The sequence below is a fragment of the Gracilinanus agilis genome, chromosome 1, assembly GCF_016433145.1.
Source record: "Gracilinanus agilis isolate LMUSP501 chromosome 1, AgileGrace, whole genome shotgun sequence".
NCBI classification, from domain to species: Eukaryota; Metazoa; Chordata; class Mammalia; order Didelphimorphia; family Didelphidae; genus Gracilinanus; species Gracilinanus agilis.
Genome location: NC_058130.1, coordinates 124,163,330 through 124,180,188, shown reverse-complemented (window position 1 = coordinate 124,180,188; position 16,859 = coordinate 124,163,330). Strand labels below are relative to the sequence as shown.

At 39.4% G+C, this 16,859-nt stretch overlaps 1 protein-coding gene across 1 annotated transcript in view; it reads right to left on the bottom strand.

Annotated features, from left to right (window-relative positions):
* Positions 1 to 11,698, bottom strand: part of GLDC (glycine decarboxylase) — a 129,523-nt gene extending 117,825 nt beyond the window's left edge. The window contains exons 1-2 of the mRNA XM_044677229.1: positions 11,251 to 11,698; positions 10,580 to 10,658 (exon numbers count right to left, since the gene is read on the bottom strand). Coding sequence (XP_044533164.1) covers positions 10,580 to 10,658; positions 11,251 to 11,544 — 373 coding nt within the window. The 5' untranslated portion in view covers positions 11,545 to 11,698. The remainder of the gene's footprint in view (positions 1 to 10,579; positions 10,659 to 11,250) is intronic.
* Between the last annotated feature and the right edge of the window lie 5,161 nt (positions 11,699 to 16,859).

Below are 16,859 nucleotides of genomic sequence, written 5' to 3'. Positions count from 1 at the left end.
AGATCTCTTCTGGTTCCAATTTTATAATTCTATGACTGCTGGTGGAATAGTTTATGGTGGTGTAGTCTATGTTATGCTGGTATCTTTTTCACCTTCTTTCTTCCCCTGTTCATGTGCCCATCCCACTGCCCCTGGAACTTGAATTTTTATCTGGACCTCCTTCTAATGCAAGGAATCTGAAGCACCTAATCTATACATTTCACTGCTCCTGCCATCCCTTCCTCCTCTCCAACATAATTAGACAATAGACATTGCTTTTCTTCTCATCCAGATATTAAAATTCAAATTTACATTTCTACAACATAGAGTGACTGCCTGTTCTTCATCTCCATATCACTGTTTTTGACTTAAGAGTTTGTCAGGGCAGCTTGGCACCTTCTTGGATTTCTCCCAGGGGCCATCTTGCAGCACCACTCCATTTTTTCTCACATCCATAGGGATGTATGCTACATGCTAAGACTCCCAACTTTGAAATAAGAATCCACATGTTAGAAGGGAAATGATGAAGTGTCATTTCCTTCCCTTCTGCATCTCTTACAGCATGTATTCTTGTTCCCTATAAGGTTAAAAGCAGAGCAACGGCCAGAATGTTTTTTAATGAGCTACCAGAGAAAAAGGGACTGCATCTCTACTGACACTGGAATCTTGTAGCAGCCTCCAATATGATTTCCATTTAGCTTTTATAGGTTTAATGGTAGAAGAATGCAAACACTCCTCCATTTTTACATATGCAGATATAAAGACAGAGAGATTAAATGGCTTTTAAATTAAAGGCAGTTAGATAGAACAGTAGAGGGAATTCTGCATCTGTCATCAGGAAGATCTGGGTTTAAAACTAGCCTCAGACATTTACTAGTTGTGTGACCATGGATAAGTCCCTTAACTGCTGTCTGCCTTGATTTCCTCAGCTTTAAAAAGGGGATAATAATAGTGCCTACCTCCCAGGGTAATTGTGCAGATCAAATGAGATGATATTTATAAAGAGCTCAACAGTGTCTGGCACATATCTGGTGCTTAATATATGCTTGTCTCTTTCCTTTCTTCTAAAGTCATACAAGTAAAAGGTGGAGTCAGAATTTGTGTTCTCTTTTTACTATTCCACTGTTTTTCTCCTCTATTAGAGGCTGATTGGAAAGTTTTTAGAACATGAAAAGAGAACCCATGCTGGTATTTTTCTTTGCCAATATGAAATACAATAAAGAGAAATTTAATCACTTCTTTGGATTTTTTTCCCATCTGGACTTGTGATTTCATTCCCATAGGGGAAACCACCCTCCCCAATATATCCGAGTTATCTGTAATTTGCTTTAAACAATTACTTGGGGCAATGAGTTTAGCGATTTAGTCCACTGTCGTACAGGTAGTACACACATGAAGATCTGAAACTAAGCCTTCTGTATTTCAAGGTCAGCTTTCTCAACCTACTCCTCCTCAATGCGTGTGAACTCCAGCCAGACATGAATAACAAATGCAAGATCACAAAATTATAGAAGCCTGAAATGTGCATCCTGGATGACTTCAGAAAGAGCTGGAAAGCCCTTCATGAACTGATGCTGAGGGAAATAAGCAGAACTAGAAGAACACTGTACACAGTAACAGCAATGATGTGGAATGATCGGTCGTGATGGACTTAGTCACTCTCAGCAATACAAAGATCTAGGACAATTCTGAGGCACTTAAGACAAAGTATATTATCTACCTCCAGAAAAAGAACTGGTGGAATCAGAATGCAGATCAAAGCATCTGATTTTTCACTAAAGTTCATTTGGATTTTTGTTTTATGTGATTGTTCTCTTACAAAAATAAATAATATGGGGGACAGCTGGGTAGCTCAGTGGATTGAGAGCCAGGCCTAGAGACAGGAGGTCCTAGGTTCAAATCCAGCCTCAGACACTTCCCAGCCGTGTGACCCTGGGCAAGTCACTTGACCCCCATTGCCTACCCTCTCCACTCTTCCACCTATAAGTCAATACACAGAAGTTAAGGGTTTAAAATTAAAAAAAAAAAAAAAAGCAAAAAAAAAAATAAATAATTTGGAAATATGTTTTTCATGATGATACATGTATCATCCAGATTGAATTGCTTGCCAGGTCCAGGAGGGGGGGGAGTAGAGGGAGGGAAGGAGATAATTTGGAATGCCTAACTGGAAAACCTCTGTGGAAATTTGTTATTACATGTAATTGGTAAAGTAAAATATCTTCACAAAAAAAAAATAAAATTAATAAAATAAAATAAAATAAAATCTCCCCAAAAAAGTGCCTCTTGGTTATCCAAGAAAATATAGAGGAAGCATGGTCTTGCCCAAGTACTTTACTTTTGCATTTTTCTAATTTGCATCTCTCTAAACACCATGTAATTTTGTGAATTATAGTTATCTGTATACGGTCCCAGGTCCCTACTAGACCGTAAACTCCATGAGGGTAGATTTTATCTTAGCCAAATTTTACATTTCCCTCAGCGTCAAGCGTAGAAATGAGACAATAAATTTTGTTCATATAACTTGTACTGAATTGCACTAAATTATTGCTCTTTCTTCCCTGGCTGACTTTAATTGAGTCCAGAATTTACACCCCTGATCTGGTCTGAGTTGAAAGCTGGTCCCAGACTTTAACCATATGGCAATAATCCAGACAGTCCTCACTAACAATAATGAAAGATGAGCCCCCTGCAGCCTTACTCTGATGATTTATTATCCTTTCTAATGGTGAGGTTATATTTTATTTTTTTTAAAGATCAAAGGCACACCCTGGCTGTCAGCTATATGATTTCTTGCTGTCCTCATCATGACAGCATGAGATGTCTGCCTCTAGAAGCAGACATCTCTTTCAATTTGCTGCTTCTAACTTGCTTTAGGTTGTAATCTTTATTTATTCTGTATATAGCTTGCTTTTTATATGTTTGTTTGCATGTTGTCTCCTCTATTAGATTGTGAGCTCTCTGAGGGACTTTTGCATCTTTTTGTATCCTTAGCTCTTAGCATGATGCCCAGCATGCGGTGGAGGCTTAACAAATGTTTATTGATTACTTGATTTGGTCAAAATCATTAGAATGGCATGTGCTATGCAACTAGGTTGGCTCTGAGAGAAGACCAGAGAACATCTCCCATGACCAAGGACATGACCTGGGAGGATGCTGGACTTAAAATTCGAAAACTAGATTTTGAGCACTTGCTTTGCCATTTAACAGCTGGATAACATGGAATGAGTTGCTTTCCTTTTGTGGACCTCAGTTTCCTCATTTGTAAAATAATGACTTTGCATTAACTGGTCCCTTGAGGTCATTTCTAGTCCTAAAATCCCATGATCTGTCCCAACAATATGATCACCACAAAGTACATGACCAAAAAGATGATAAGGTTCCATCAGATTCCTTCTTATTACTCCCTATCTCAGATCTTATCAATATGGGCATAAAATAAAAAATAATAATCCTCACAGGTTGAGTGTCAGAAGGGCAGAAGTAGTTAAGGAAAATAGTCCTACCATGAGTTTAAGAACACAGAGGGGACAACTAGGTGGATCAGGTAGAGAGCCAAATCCAGAGATGAGACATTCTGGACTCAAATCTGGCCTCAGATACTTTCTAGCTATGTGACCCTAGGCAAGTCATTTAACTCATTGCCTAACTCTTACCACTCTTCTGCCTTAGAATCAAAATATAGTATTGATTCTGAGATGGAAACTAAGGGTTTAAAAAAAAGAGAATCCACAGATAGACTGCTCTAGGAAATAATTTAATTTTTTTCCAAATGAAAAAGTTAATAAGTGGCCATAACCCAGATTTGTAATCAACCTGGGGGTTAAAGGAGATGAGGAAGGACACTGGCCTGATCCCAGGTAATCTCTGGGTTAGCTCAGGAGAATGCCCTTACAAGAGTTGTGTGACACAACACTTCCAACAAGATTATGCAACACTGTCCTTTCCTCTTCCCTACTTAGCCATATCAGTAACTGGAGGATTTCACTCCAGTCCCAGGATATCCAAGGTAAACTGGGGCATCAGGTAGACATAGTAGGTTCTTAAGCTTTTCCAAAGCACTCAGCCATCTTAGGACATAGAATTTAGGATTCTAGAATTTAGAGCTGAAGGGATCCTTAAAATATCATCTATTCTAACCCTCTCACTTTAACCTTAAGGAAATAGAGTCTCAGAAAAGATAAACAATTTGTCCAAAGTCACAGAGGTAGTAATTGACTTACTTGAACAGTGATTTTGTTGGTTTTGTCTTGGATAATTTTCATCTATATATCATCATGAATGAGAGTCAAATTACTATAGACTCTATCCTGAGCTGCAGTCCCACAATATAGCTGCTTTTTGGACATCTCCAGATAGATTTTTCCCCCTCGACATCTCAAACTCATGATATAGATATATATAGATATATATTATATATATGTATGTATATATCCCACTCCCTTCTTTCTTTCTAATTTCCCTTTTTACTGTAAAGGACATTACCATGCTCTAGTTACCAAAGTTCAAAATCTTGGAGTCATCCCTGACTCTACATTTTCCCTGCCTGGTACCTAGTGGACACTTAATAAATGTCTGTAGACCGACTAACTTCTCCCAGCCCCTAGTATCAATAAGTTGCCACCTTGCTGATTCTAACTAAGCATCATCTCTCATATTCTCTCCACTCACACAGCCACCTGGTCTACTCAATAGCCTCCTACTTGAATATCCATCTTCACTCTCAAAATAATCACCTGCACATCTACCAAACTGGAATTCCTAAAGTGCTGGTCATTCCTCTGTTCAGGAAGAGTGGCTCCCTATTGCCTCTAGGATAAAGTACAGACTCCTATTTAGTATTTCAAGCCATTTCTGGTCCGGCTGCAATCTTTCTTTCCAGAGTGACTTTACATTACTCTCTTTCAAACACTTTATATCCCAGTCAAACTATCCTACTTGATGTCAGCCATATACTCAATCTTAAATTTCCTTGACTTTGCAGAAGCTAGCCTCCATCCTTAAAATGCACTCCCTCTTCACCTTTAGGGAAAGACTAAAGAAGAATCATTTCTTAAGCACCTACTATGTGCCACACACTGTGCTAATATAATTTCACAAATATAATAATTTTACAAACATAATTTCATTTGATCTTCACAACAGCCCTGGGAGGAAGGTATTATTATTATTATCCTCATTTTACACATGAAAAACCTGAGGCAGACAGAGGTTAAGGGATTTGCCCAAGGTCACACAGTTAAGTGTCCCAAACTGGATTGAACATATATTTTCCTAACCCCAGGAGCACTGCTCTGACCACCAAGCTACTAGTTGCCTCTCAGAACCCCTGACTTCCTTCAAAGTTTTGATCAAGTACCACCCCTACATGTAGCCTTTCCTGACTCTCCCACAGTATTTAGTGCCCTTTTCCTCCATCTTCAGCCAACTTAAAATTTTCTTGAAATAAACACATTTTTTAGAAGTACTAGAATCATGGGACCTAGGTTTAAGTCCTGAGATACTGGCTACCTATGTGGACCTGATCAAATCATCTCCCACTCTAGCCTTCAGTTACCTCATCTATAAAACTGGAGTTGGGTAGGTCTGATTAGATGATCCCTAATGTCCTTTCTAGCATCCAGTTTTAATACTCTTATTTCTTTGTCCTCAGCCATGAGGCTGTTGGAAGGTTGGAAGGTAAGAGGGCTCCTCCCATGAACGTTTGATCCAGGATCCCCATTTTGGGAAGATTTAAATCAAATCAAATTTTGTTCTGCCATTCACCTGAAACAGTGCCATCCCTGCCCATGTGTACTTTACTCTTGCCAAGATACAGACACTCATTGTTCATCATTTAGGACTAGCCTAAAAATCAGGGGAACAATGCACTTCTGATGTATCTGAGTTAAGAACATTACATTTCTGAGAAACCAGCTATTTACCAAGTGGTTTATTCGTAAACAAAACCAGACTTTTCCAGAATCTAGTACTCTGGTACTTCCAGCTCTCTCTGTGTGTGTGTGTGCATGTTCTGGGAGCTTATCCCAAACCAACCAGATTGAACTGGCCGAGAACCCCACAGAGGCTGCAGGGTTTAAAGTTTACACTCAAATTGCAAATTGCTTATCATGAGCACACTACCAAAGAGAGAAAGAAGCTAGGTTGGGGGAAGGGGATCTGAATCCTTTTATGTTCAAATGATTCAAGCAAAATAAAGTAGAGTGGAGCTCAAAAATGAGACAACTTTAACAGGTTCCCAAAACCAAATAATCTCAAGATAACTTTTCAAGTATTTTAATGAGGCTACCTAATCAAGTTAAATATATCATCTATAATTTCTTTGATAGAATCTTCTCTTGGAAGCAAGCTACCTCATTCAAATCTTGACTAAAGGGGAATTACTTTCCAAAGGCATAACACTTCATATTTAAAACTAATTATAGTGGACAGCTGGGTAGCTCAGTGGATTGAAAGTTGGGCCTAGGGACAGGAGGTCCTAGGTTCAAATCTGGCTTCAGATACTTCCCAGCTGTGTGACCCTGGGCAAGTCACTTAACCCCCATTTCCTAGCCCCTTACCACTCTTCTGCTTTGGAACCAATATACAGTATTGATTCCAAGATGGAAGGTAAGGGTTTAAAAAAATTTTTTTAATTTATTTAAAAAATAAAATTAAAATTAAAAAATAAAACTAATTACAAATTCCAGAGAAGAGTTTCTTGAAATGGAGTGTAGGTTCTAGAGCTGGAAGGGACCTTAGAGAACTCTCTCATTTTACAGAGGTGGAAACAACCCTGTAGAAGTCAAATGACTTGCCCAAGGTTACACAGGTAGTAAGTACCAGAACTCTCATTCAAATTCAGGGTGACTTCTCTTGCATTACAATTACTTTTTTTTGTTTTGTTTTGTTTTGTTTTTTTAAACCCTTGTACTTCGGTGTATTGTCTCATAGGTGGAAGATTGGTAAGGGTGGGCAATGGGGGTCAAGTGACTTGCCCAGGGTCACACAGCTGGGAAGTGTCTGAGGCCGGATTTGAACCTAGGACCTCCTGTCTCTAGGCCTGACTCTCACTCCACTGAGCTACCCAGCTGCCCCTGCATTACAATTACTTTTAAATGAACAAAAATCTATTTCTAAACAAATCTGTTAATAGAGATAGGCTCAGGGAATACCCAGTAATATCTCTATTAAGGCTACATACCCAAACCCAGGCAGATTCCAAAGTTTGAGAAGTTGTACAGTATCCAACAGATATATATATACATATACATATGTATATATATATATATCCCATTATTAGGAAACTATGGTTAAACATGTAAAATTATATAATATTTTCTTTCAATTTATGAGTATTTTTAATGTTTACTAAGTTGTTAGGACATAAGTGCTTATTAATTTGTTTGAATCTGACTACTTAATAAATGAAACCATTTGGTATTTCAAAAAAAAAAAAGGTTACACACCCAAAAAAGATCAAAGAGGGAGGAAAAGGACATAGATATATAGAGATGCGTGTGTGTATATGTAGCAGCTCCTTTTGTAGTGGCAAATAACAAATAACTGAAACATAAGGAGGTACCCATCTATTGGAGAATAGCTAACCAAATTATGGTATAACAACTTAGTGGAATACTATTATGCTATAAAAAAATTGGGAAGGGGAGAGTTTCAAAGATGCCTAGGAAGACTTGTATGAACTGATGCAGAGTGAAGTAAGTACAACAGGGATAATATTATGTAGCTTCAAAGTATAAAAACAAACAACTTGGTAAGTCTTTATTACTCTGAAAAACCTAATGATTAACCATGATGCCAGAGGACTGATGCTACTTACCTCCTGACAAGGTGCTGATGAACTAAATATACAGAATGAGACACATTTTTTAAACCTGGCCAGCACAGGATTTATTTTAATTGGCTATATATATATATATATTTATTTATTTATTACAAGGATTTTATTCTTTTTTTTTCTTCTATTGGGGTAAAGAGGGAAGACAGGAGGGAGAAAATACTTTTATTAATGGAAAAAAATTTAAATTTTTTTAGAAAGAGATTCATAGGGTTTTAGAACTGAAAGGGATTTATTTTATTTTATTAGCAGAGAGACCTATTTTATGAATGATAATGTTTGCATACACATTATGGAGTTGCTGTGAAAATCAAATGAGATATATGTAAAAATGCCTAACAGATCTAAAAGTACTACATTAAGGACAGTCATTATTATGAGAGCTTCAATCCAAACCCATTGAACTGCATATGAGGAAACTGAAACCCCAAGAGGGAAATGGCTTGACCACATCACAAAACTGATAAGCAGCTAAGTCTAGATTCATGCCAGATTTTGACCCCATAACTTACATAATAGAAAGAGAACTAGATTTGGAGTCCAAGAACCTAGAATCAGATATCTGCTCTGTTACAACCACTGCTGTAACAATCAAGAAGCAGTGCCACATAGAAGAAATTGTGCTAGAACTGAAATCAGGAGAAATGTGTTCACATTCTGCCTTGGACACCTACAAGTAATTGTGAGAAGACATACATACTGATACAGAGACAAGAGAGCAGAAACAAAGGAAAAATATGTCCAGTGACTAGAATGATGGAAATGAAGACTTCCCAGTGCTAGTATCACAATAGGCAAGTCACACTTTCTTCTGAACCTCAAATACAAGGATTTGGATTTGAAAAGAGTAATTGAGGCAGTGACTTAGCATTGTAGATTGAGTTCTGGTCTTGGACTTAAAAGCCTGAGTTCAGATCCTGCTTCATACCTTATCTAGGTTAGCCAGGGCAAGTGTTTAACCTCTCTGCATGTGTCAGGTTCCTTATCTATAAAATGATAATAATAGCACCTACCTCACAGGATTGTTGCAAGAATCAAATGAGGTAGGGGCAGCTAGATAGCACAGCGGATAGAGAACTAACAGGACTTGGGCTCAAATCTGGACTCAGGCAGGTCCTAGCAAGTCACTTAACCCTAATTGCCTAACCCTTGCCATTCTTCTTTAGAACTGGTACTAACGGAGACAGGTAGCTCAGTGAATTGAGAGCCAGGCCTAGAGATGGGAGGTCCTGGGTTCAAATCTAATCTCAGACACTTCCTAGGTTTGTGACCCTGGGCAAGACACTTAACCACAGTTGCCTAGCCCTTGCCCTTCTTTTACCTTGGAACCAATATGCAGTATGTATTCTAAGACAGAAGGTTAAAAAAAATCAAATGAGATAAATATGGAAAACCTGTGAATCTTGTAGCAATATATACTTGCTAGCTATTTTTTAAACTATAATACTGTTAGTATCTAACTCATAAATTTGTTGTGAAGAACAAATAAGACACTAAGCATTTTGCAAGCCTCAAAGTGCTATAAAAATGTTATTACTATTCAGAGCTCCATTATAGAGGGACAAGATCCCTCATTAGAAACTTATTGAAGGGAGGCAATCCCTATAGTGATAATAACTAGCACTTATATAGTTTTGTAATGTTTGAGAGTGCTTTACAAATATGATCTAATTTTACTCTCATAAACTACCCAGTAAGGTAGGTGCTCACATTTTATCCCCATTTCACAGATGAGAAAACTGAAACAGAAAGAGGTTATTTAGTGTCATGCAATTTCCAGTAAGTTTCTGAGACTGAATTTGAACTTGTCTCCCTGACTCCCAGGTCCAATGTAGTATATGTACATCTAATGTGTACATCTGGATCTAAAACTTGAAAAAACAACTACCTTCTATCTTTAAAGGAATTCTGAGGGGGCAGCTGGGTGGCTCAGTGGTTTGAGAGCCAGGCCTAGAGACAGGAGGTCCTAGGTTCAAATCCGGCCTCAGACACTTCCCAGATGTGTGACCCTGGGCAAGTCACTTGACCCCCATTGCCTACCCTTACCACTCTTCCACCTATAAGTCAATACATAGAAGTTAAGGGTTTAAAATTAAAAAAAATAAAAAATAAAAAAAAATAAAGGAATTCTGAGGTAGAAGAGATACTATTAATACTCTGCTGATGAGAATCTAGTACAGTCTAGTTGGAGCAAGTAGCCCAATGTCATCAAAGTATCACAGGAGATAAATGCATTTGATCATAAACTGAATTTTTAAAAATGTTTAAATCTGAAATAGTCAGTCCAAAGCTCCAGGGAGGTAAAAGGAAGCAAACATCTCTCAAATTCACTCTCAGGTGCTTCTAAACATTTAAATGCTTTCAGGTTAAAAACAGCTATTAATGGCTTTATCTTAATTTCTTCTATGAATTAAAATGTTGATAGAGTGTGTTCCTCTTACCAATCAAAGGTACTTCTTAGACTCTGCAACTAACATGGGAGTGGGGGATGGGAGGGAGCTTAGATTAAAATAATTTTTTAATATTTTGAATTCATTTCAGGGACTTCCTCCTTCAATTTCTCCACTCCCACCTTACTGCTAATTCATCTCTTAGGTACTCTGTTTTAATAAGCAGTTACACAGTCTCGAACAGTAATAAAACTAAACTGAGACTGAATCCTTCCCCTTAAACAATTGCGGAGAGGATTAGTTAGTTATCCCAAAGGCAGCACGAACTATGTGAGATTTCTCAGAAGTCTCCTGATAACTGCCCTAGTTCACTTACAAACAGGGTCCTCCATCTTCAAGGGTCTTCTCAAGCGGATGCTGGCAGGGACTGTCTTCTCAATCAATTCGTCAACACTCTAGATATAAAAGAGAACCAGGAACACAGAGAAAAGCCAATATGAATAGGCCTATTTCTTTGAGAATTGCCTTTGCATTTCTTAAATCCATAAAGGCTTGTGGGGAATTCATTAAAGAGTTTGAAACTCTTTAAGAAAACACAACAAAAGCCTTCATTGTGCATCAGCGGTCGAAAAGGGCAGATTCGATCTCTTCCCCTAATAGAACTCAGTTTACCAGTCGGGAATAGCTTCCCCAACTCGCCACTAATTCTTGAAAAGGAACCGCTTTCCTAGGAAACAACCTTCTTATCTAGGCGACCTAGGAAGTTTCAAGGTTTCCATGGCTAAGCGGAAGAGCCAGAGGAAAGAGAGAAAGCCACCCTGGGAGGACGAAAGTGGTGCTCCCTAGGGGAGATGGGAAGGAGTTGGGGCCTGGGGTCCTAGGGGCTGTAACTGAGTAGAAGTAAGAGGTGGGGCAGAGACCGTGAAATAGGGAGGTGGATGGGGAGAGGGGAGAAAGGAGGACTGAAGGCTAAGGGAAGAAGGAAAAGCAAGGGATGAACAGAAGGAAAGAGGAATTGGGGGGAGGGGGGAGTTTAAGGGTCCTTACCTCCAGTCCTAAGGTCCGAAGCATCTCCCTCTTCTCTTTGTCTCTCGGACCAATGTGCCTCTCCGAGAAGTCATCGTGCCTAGGGAGTAGCTGTTCAATGTGGCGGGAGGTCACAGCGGCTTCAGGATTGGGGCTGCGGTCGCCTCCGCCGCTGCTGCAGTCTCGGCCGGGCTGCGTCCAGCGTCCCCCAGCGGGACTCAGCCCTGCGGGACCTGTGGGCAAGTGGCGTCCAGTGGCCACCGCCACCCCCCGGCTGAGGCGCAGTCCGCCCCACCACTTGACACAGCTCTGCATGGCCGAAACTATTAGCAAAGGGACCGAACTGAGTCCCACGGTTACTTTTTATTCCTAGGAGTGATCTTTCAGGCCCCTTCCCTTCTCTTCGATTCGGGCTGCTCTTCGATTCGACCCGAATCTCCGCCAAGTCCCAAATCAAGGATATGTCTCTCTCCTGAGAGACCCTCCCAGCTCTGGGATGAAAGGAGGCAGAGGTGGATGGCGGATGGATGGACTGTCGGACGGATGGATAGATGGAACAATCAGAAAGACTTTGAGATTCAGACTCCAATACTCACACAAAGTTCTCAGCCCGAGGCACCTGCCTGGCTCACTTAAAGAGGAGTCAGACAAGCTAGCTGAAGATGAAGTGGAGAATGGGGTCTCAGGCTCCGCCCTTCTAGGATATTTTAACCAATAGGAAAAGGCAAAGTGGGGTGGAGTGGGGAAGTGGGGCAAAGTAGCCCCCGCCCCCTCTGCCAGTGGCTTTTCCCCCCCGCCCCGCTAGGTCCATCAGTTCATTCTACTCTTTCCTTACAGCGACCCGCTAAAGAACTGTCTAGCCTGGGATACGGACTGTCCTACCAGAGAGCTGACAACCGCCACTATCCAGAACAACTTCCCCATCGCCTTTGGGGAGGGAGGCCAGAACCTTTGGGAGATTTCCAAACTAATTTTCAACCTAAAATGTAAAGTAGTCAAGCTTGGTGAGCTCAGTGGCTTTCCAGGTGGAGACAGACAGACCGACAGACACAGAGACCGAGAGGCACAGCAAAGAGCTTCCTACTTTCACTAATTGTTGTTGTGCAAATACTATTAAGCACACTCTATTTACATTTGGTGCTGGGGGAGGAGGAGGGAACTCTTTCATTGGCCAATCTAGTTAGAGCTAGATAATAGAGACCTGGTACTACAACTCCATCAGTCACTTTACAAAAGAGAAAACTGAAGAAAAGCGATTTGCCCAAGACCATTCAGAGAAATTTCAAAGTCAAGATTTACTGACAAAACATGCCTGTATTGTTATTGTTAATAACGTACATAACAATAACAACACATTGTTAGTAATATAATAACATGTTAATAGCATCTGCATATGTTATCTACCTGTGACTATAATGTGCAGTTGGATAGCAAAACAAGTTATTCTGCAATGACCTGGCCTACAGCTACTTCCCACATGATATAACATCTACAAAAATTCCTCTGAGGAACAATAGTCAGAGTTTCTTGGGGGTGCATACTGATGGAGTTTTTTTGTTTTGTTTTGTTTTTTAAAACCTTACCTTCCATCTTGGAGTCAACACTGTGTATTGGCTCCAAGGTAGAAGAGTGGTAAGGGCTAGGCAATGGGGGTCAAGTGACTTGCCCAGGGTCACACAGCTAGGAAGTGTCTGAGGCCAGATTTGAACCTAGAACCTCCCGTCTCTAGGTCTGTCTCTAGGTCTGTCTCTAGGTCTGTCTCTCAATCCACTGAGCCACCAAGCTGCCCCACTGACAGAGTTTTTTAAAATGTATTTCATTTGCTCTGCTGCCTGCAGGAAAACATTGGTTAAAATAAAATCTTTTTTGTTTTATTATTTTTTTCCTTGCATTCCTCTAGAAGGCAGTAATTCATAGTATTCCCCTTATGAACTATGTGGATCTGGAAATTCAGTATTAAGAATGTTAATTCTTTTTTCTTTTTTATCTTATTTTTATTGTCATGCAAATCACACTTCTCTTTTCATCATTGATGTGAGCAAACCCCCCCAAAAAAACAAAGATACACTGATATGAAAGAAGACTCCAACAATTCTTTCTATGGAAGTAGAAAAGATTCCCTATTATAAGGTTTTTAGGACTATCCCAGATCAGTGCATTGCTGAGAGCAGTCAAGTTTTCAGTTAATCATCATCCAATATTGCTGTTACTGTGTACAATATTCTCTCATTTCTGCTTACTTCACCCTGCATCGTTTCCTGCAGACCTTTCCAGCTTTTTCTGAAATCATCTTGCTTATCATTTCTTGTAGCACAATAGCATTCCATCACCAACATGTACCACAATTTGTTCAACCATTCCCTAATTGATGGACATTCCCTCAATTTCCAACTCTTTACCACTACAGTATTTTTGTATAATAGGTCCTTTCCCCTTTTTTAATTATCTCTTTGGGATAAGGACCCAGGGGAGGTATTATCGGATCAAAGGGTATGCACAGTGTTACAGCTGTTCCAAATTGTCCTTCACAACTCCACCAACAATGCATTAGTGTCATAATTTTGCTATATCCTCTCCAACATTTGCCACTTTACTCCCATATTGTTCAATCTGATAAGTATGAAGTGGTTCCTCAGAGTTGTTTTAATTTGCTTTTCTCTAATCAAGAGTTATTTAGATGACCACCCTAATACAACTATCAAAAATATGGAAATAGGTCTTGATCAATGACACAGGAAGAAACAAGTAGAAATGTGCATTGGCTACAGGGAGTAGGGGAGGAGTGTAAGAACATAAATCATGTAACCATGGAAAAAATTTTTTCTAAAAAATAAAATTAAAAAAGAGTTATTTAGAACATATTTTCATATGATTACTGATAACTTTGATTTCTTCATCTGCCTTTTCTTATTTTTTAACATTTAGAAATTGGGGAATTACTTGTATTCTTATACATTTGACTTAGTTTTCCATAAATTTGAGAAATTAGAACTTTAACAGAGGGGTCATTAAGAGTCTACATCCAAATAGTGTCCTCATCAACCCATGTGTTCAAGCAGTTGTTTTTCTTCTGTGTTTCCACTCCTGTAGTTATTCCTCTGAATGTGGACAGCATTCTTTTCCATAAATCCCTCAGAATTGTCCTGGGTCATTGCATTGTGGCTAGTACAGAAGTCCATTGCATTCAATTTTACCACAGTGTATCAGTCTCTGTGTATAATGCTCTACAGGTTCTGCTCCTTTCACTCTGCATCAATTCCTTGAGGTCATTCCAGTTCACATGGAATTCCTCCAATTTATTATTCCTTTGAGCCCAATAGAATTTCATTACCAGCATATACCACAATTTGTTCAGCCATTCCCCAATTGACAGGCATACACCCTCATTGTCCAGTTTTTTGCCACCACAAAGAGCGCAGCTATAAATATTTTTGTACATGTCTTTTTCCCTATGATCTCTTTGGGGTACAAAACCAGCAATGGCATGGCTGGATCAAAGAGCAGGCAATCTTTTAGCACTCTTTGGGCATAGTTCCAAATTACCATCCAGAATGGTTGGATCAATTCACAACTCCATTAGCAGTGCATTAATGTCCCAATTTTGCCACATCCCCTCCCTAGAACAATTATCAATAATATGAAAATAGGTCTTGATCGATGACACAGGAAGAAATCAGTGGAAATGTGTGTTGGCTATTGGGGGCGGGGGGAGAAAGAGCAAGAACATGAATCATGTAACCATGGAAAAAATTTTTTATAAAAATTAAAATTAAATTTAAAAATAGGGGGAAAAAAGAACTTTAACAGAGACATTTGTTATAAAAAAATTTTCTCCAGTTTGTTGCTTCCCTTTGTAAAAAGGCAGGAAAACCCTCATGTTGTTGATATAAATAACTGGTCAAGTGGTGTGGGTAACTTGACTTGTCAAAGTATTCCCTCCTTTGGAACAGAGAGCAAATAGCCACCCTCTGTCACTAGTTAGAGTGGAATGACAGCAAGGTGTTGCAGCATTCTATATCAGGATAGAGAACTTCTCAGGAGAAAAGAATAGATGTTTGGCTGGGAAATTTTGCTTTAACCTAACCCTCCTTCTTGGTATACTCTCATGAACAGAATTGCCAGAAGGAGAGCAGTACCAGACAACTCAGGAATTTTGACTTGAACTGAGTCTGAGAAAACTCTCCCTCCAGGGAAAACCTCCACCCACCAATCTCCCTTTGATCTTTTTCTGTTAAAAAATCTGACTGCTTTCCAAATATGTTTTGTTGAAGTTTAATGACAGGGTAACAAGGGACAAGGTTTGGGGAAGAGGTTAATAGGAGTTCCCTCATTGAAGGTCTTGATCAGGAGTCACTGTCTCTCAGCCCTCGGCTAAGCCCAGGATGGCCTGAACCCTCTCTGCCTGCTGGTATTTCTATACTGGCTTACCTAGGCTAATAAGAATAAAGTTTAGTCTCTAGGATTAGCTGGTATTAGACAGATGATCTTCAGGCTTGACTCAGTTCCCCCTCAGAGAAACCCCCTCTAGGTAACTGGCAGCTGTTCAGGATCACACAGGTATCTCCTCAGTTCAATGTAGCAAGATGTCTTCTGTGTAGATATGTGCTCTGATCAAGTTGGGAATCACTTTTGTATGGGAAAATAATGTCAGGATCAGGAGAAGTGGTCCAGAGCTGCCTTCCACCAAGAGTTCAAGCTCATAGACCCTGAGGGCTTCAATGGTTTCTCCTGGATTCTTTTGCTCTCAGAATTCTCCCCGCAGAAACATTCTAAAGCAATGATTCCCAAAGTGGGCGCCACCACCCCCTGGTGGGTGCTGCAGTGATCCATTGGAGTGGTGATGGCCACAGGTGCATTTATCTTTCCTATTAATTGCTATTAAAATTTTTAAAAAATTAATTTCCGGGGCGCTAAGTAATATTTTTTCTGGAAAGGGGGCAGTAGGCCAAAAAAGTTTGGGAATCACGGTTCTAAAGCTTCTTTTTGTACTCTTCTGCATTTTCCCGTTGCTTGACTGTTCCTGGAAATTCCCTCTTCATCTTCTAATTTTGGTTATATTAGTTTTCTTTGTACAAAACCTTTTCAATTTATTATAATCAAAAATATTCATTTTATATCTTATAATACTCTGTGTCTCTTGTTTGGTCATAAATTCTTCCCTTCTCCAAAGATCTGCCCAGGTAAACTATTCTGTGTTCCCCTAATTTAGTTATGGTTTCACTCTTTATAATTAAATCATATATCCATTTTGACCTTATCTTGCTGCAGGGTGTGAGATATCGGTCTATACCTAGCTTCCGCCATACTGTTTTCTAATCTTCCCGGCAGTTTTCTTTAAATAGTGAGTTCTTATTCCAAAAGCTGGGATTTTGGGGTTTATCAAACATAGGTTGCTAATTTACTCCTATATATTGTGTATCTAATCTACTCCGTTGATCTCCCTGAATTGTAATTCTTTAAAACAACTCTCCAGAAAATCCATCATAACATAAATTTAAACTTTATTATGGTGAATAATTACCAGGAGTTTAATATTCTCAGACCATTATTTGGAAACCAATCTTACAACCTCATTTGAAAAGGAAACCACATAGAAATGAATGTATTGGCCTCATGTTAAAGAAACAATT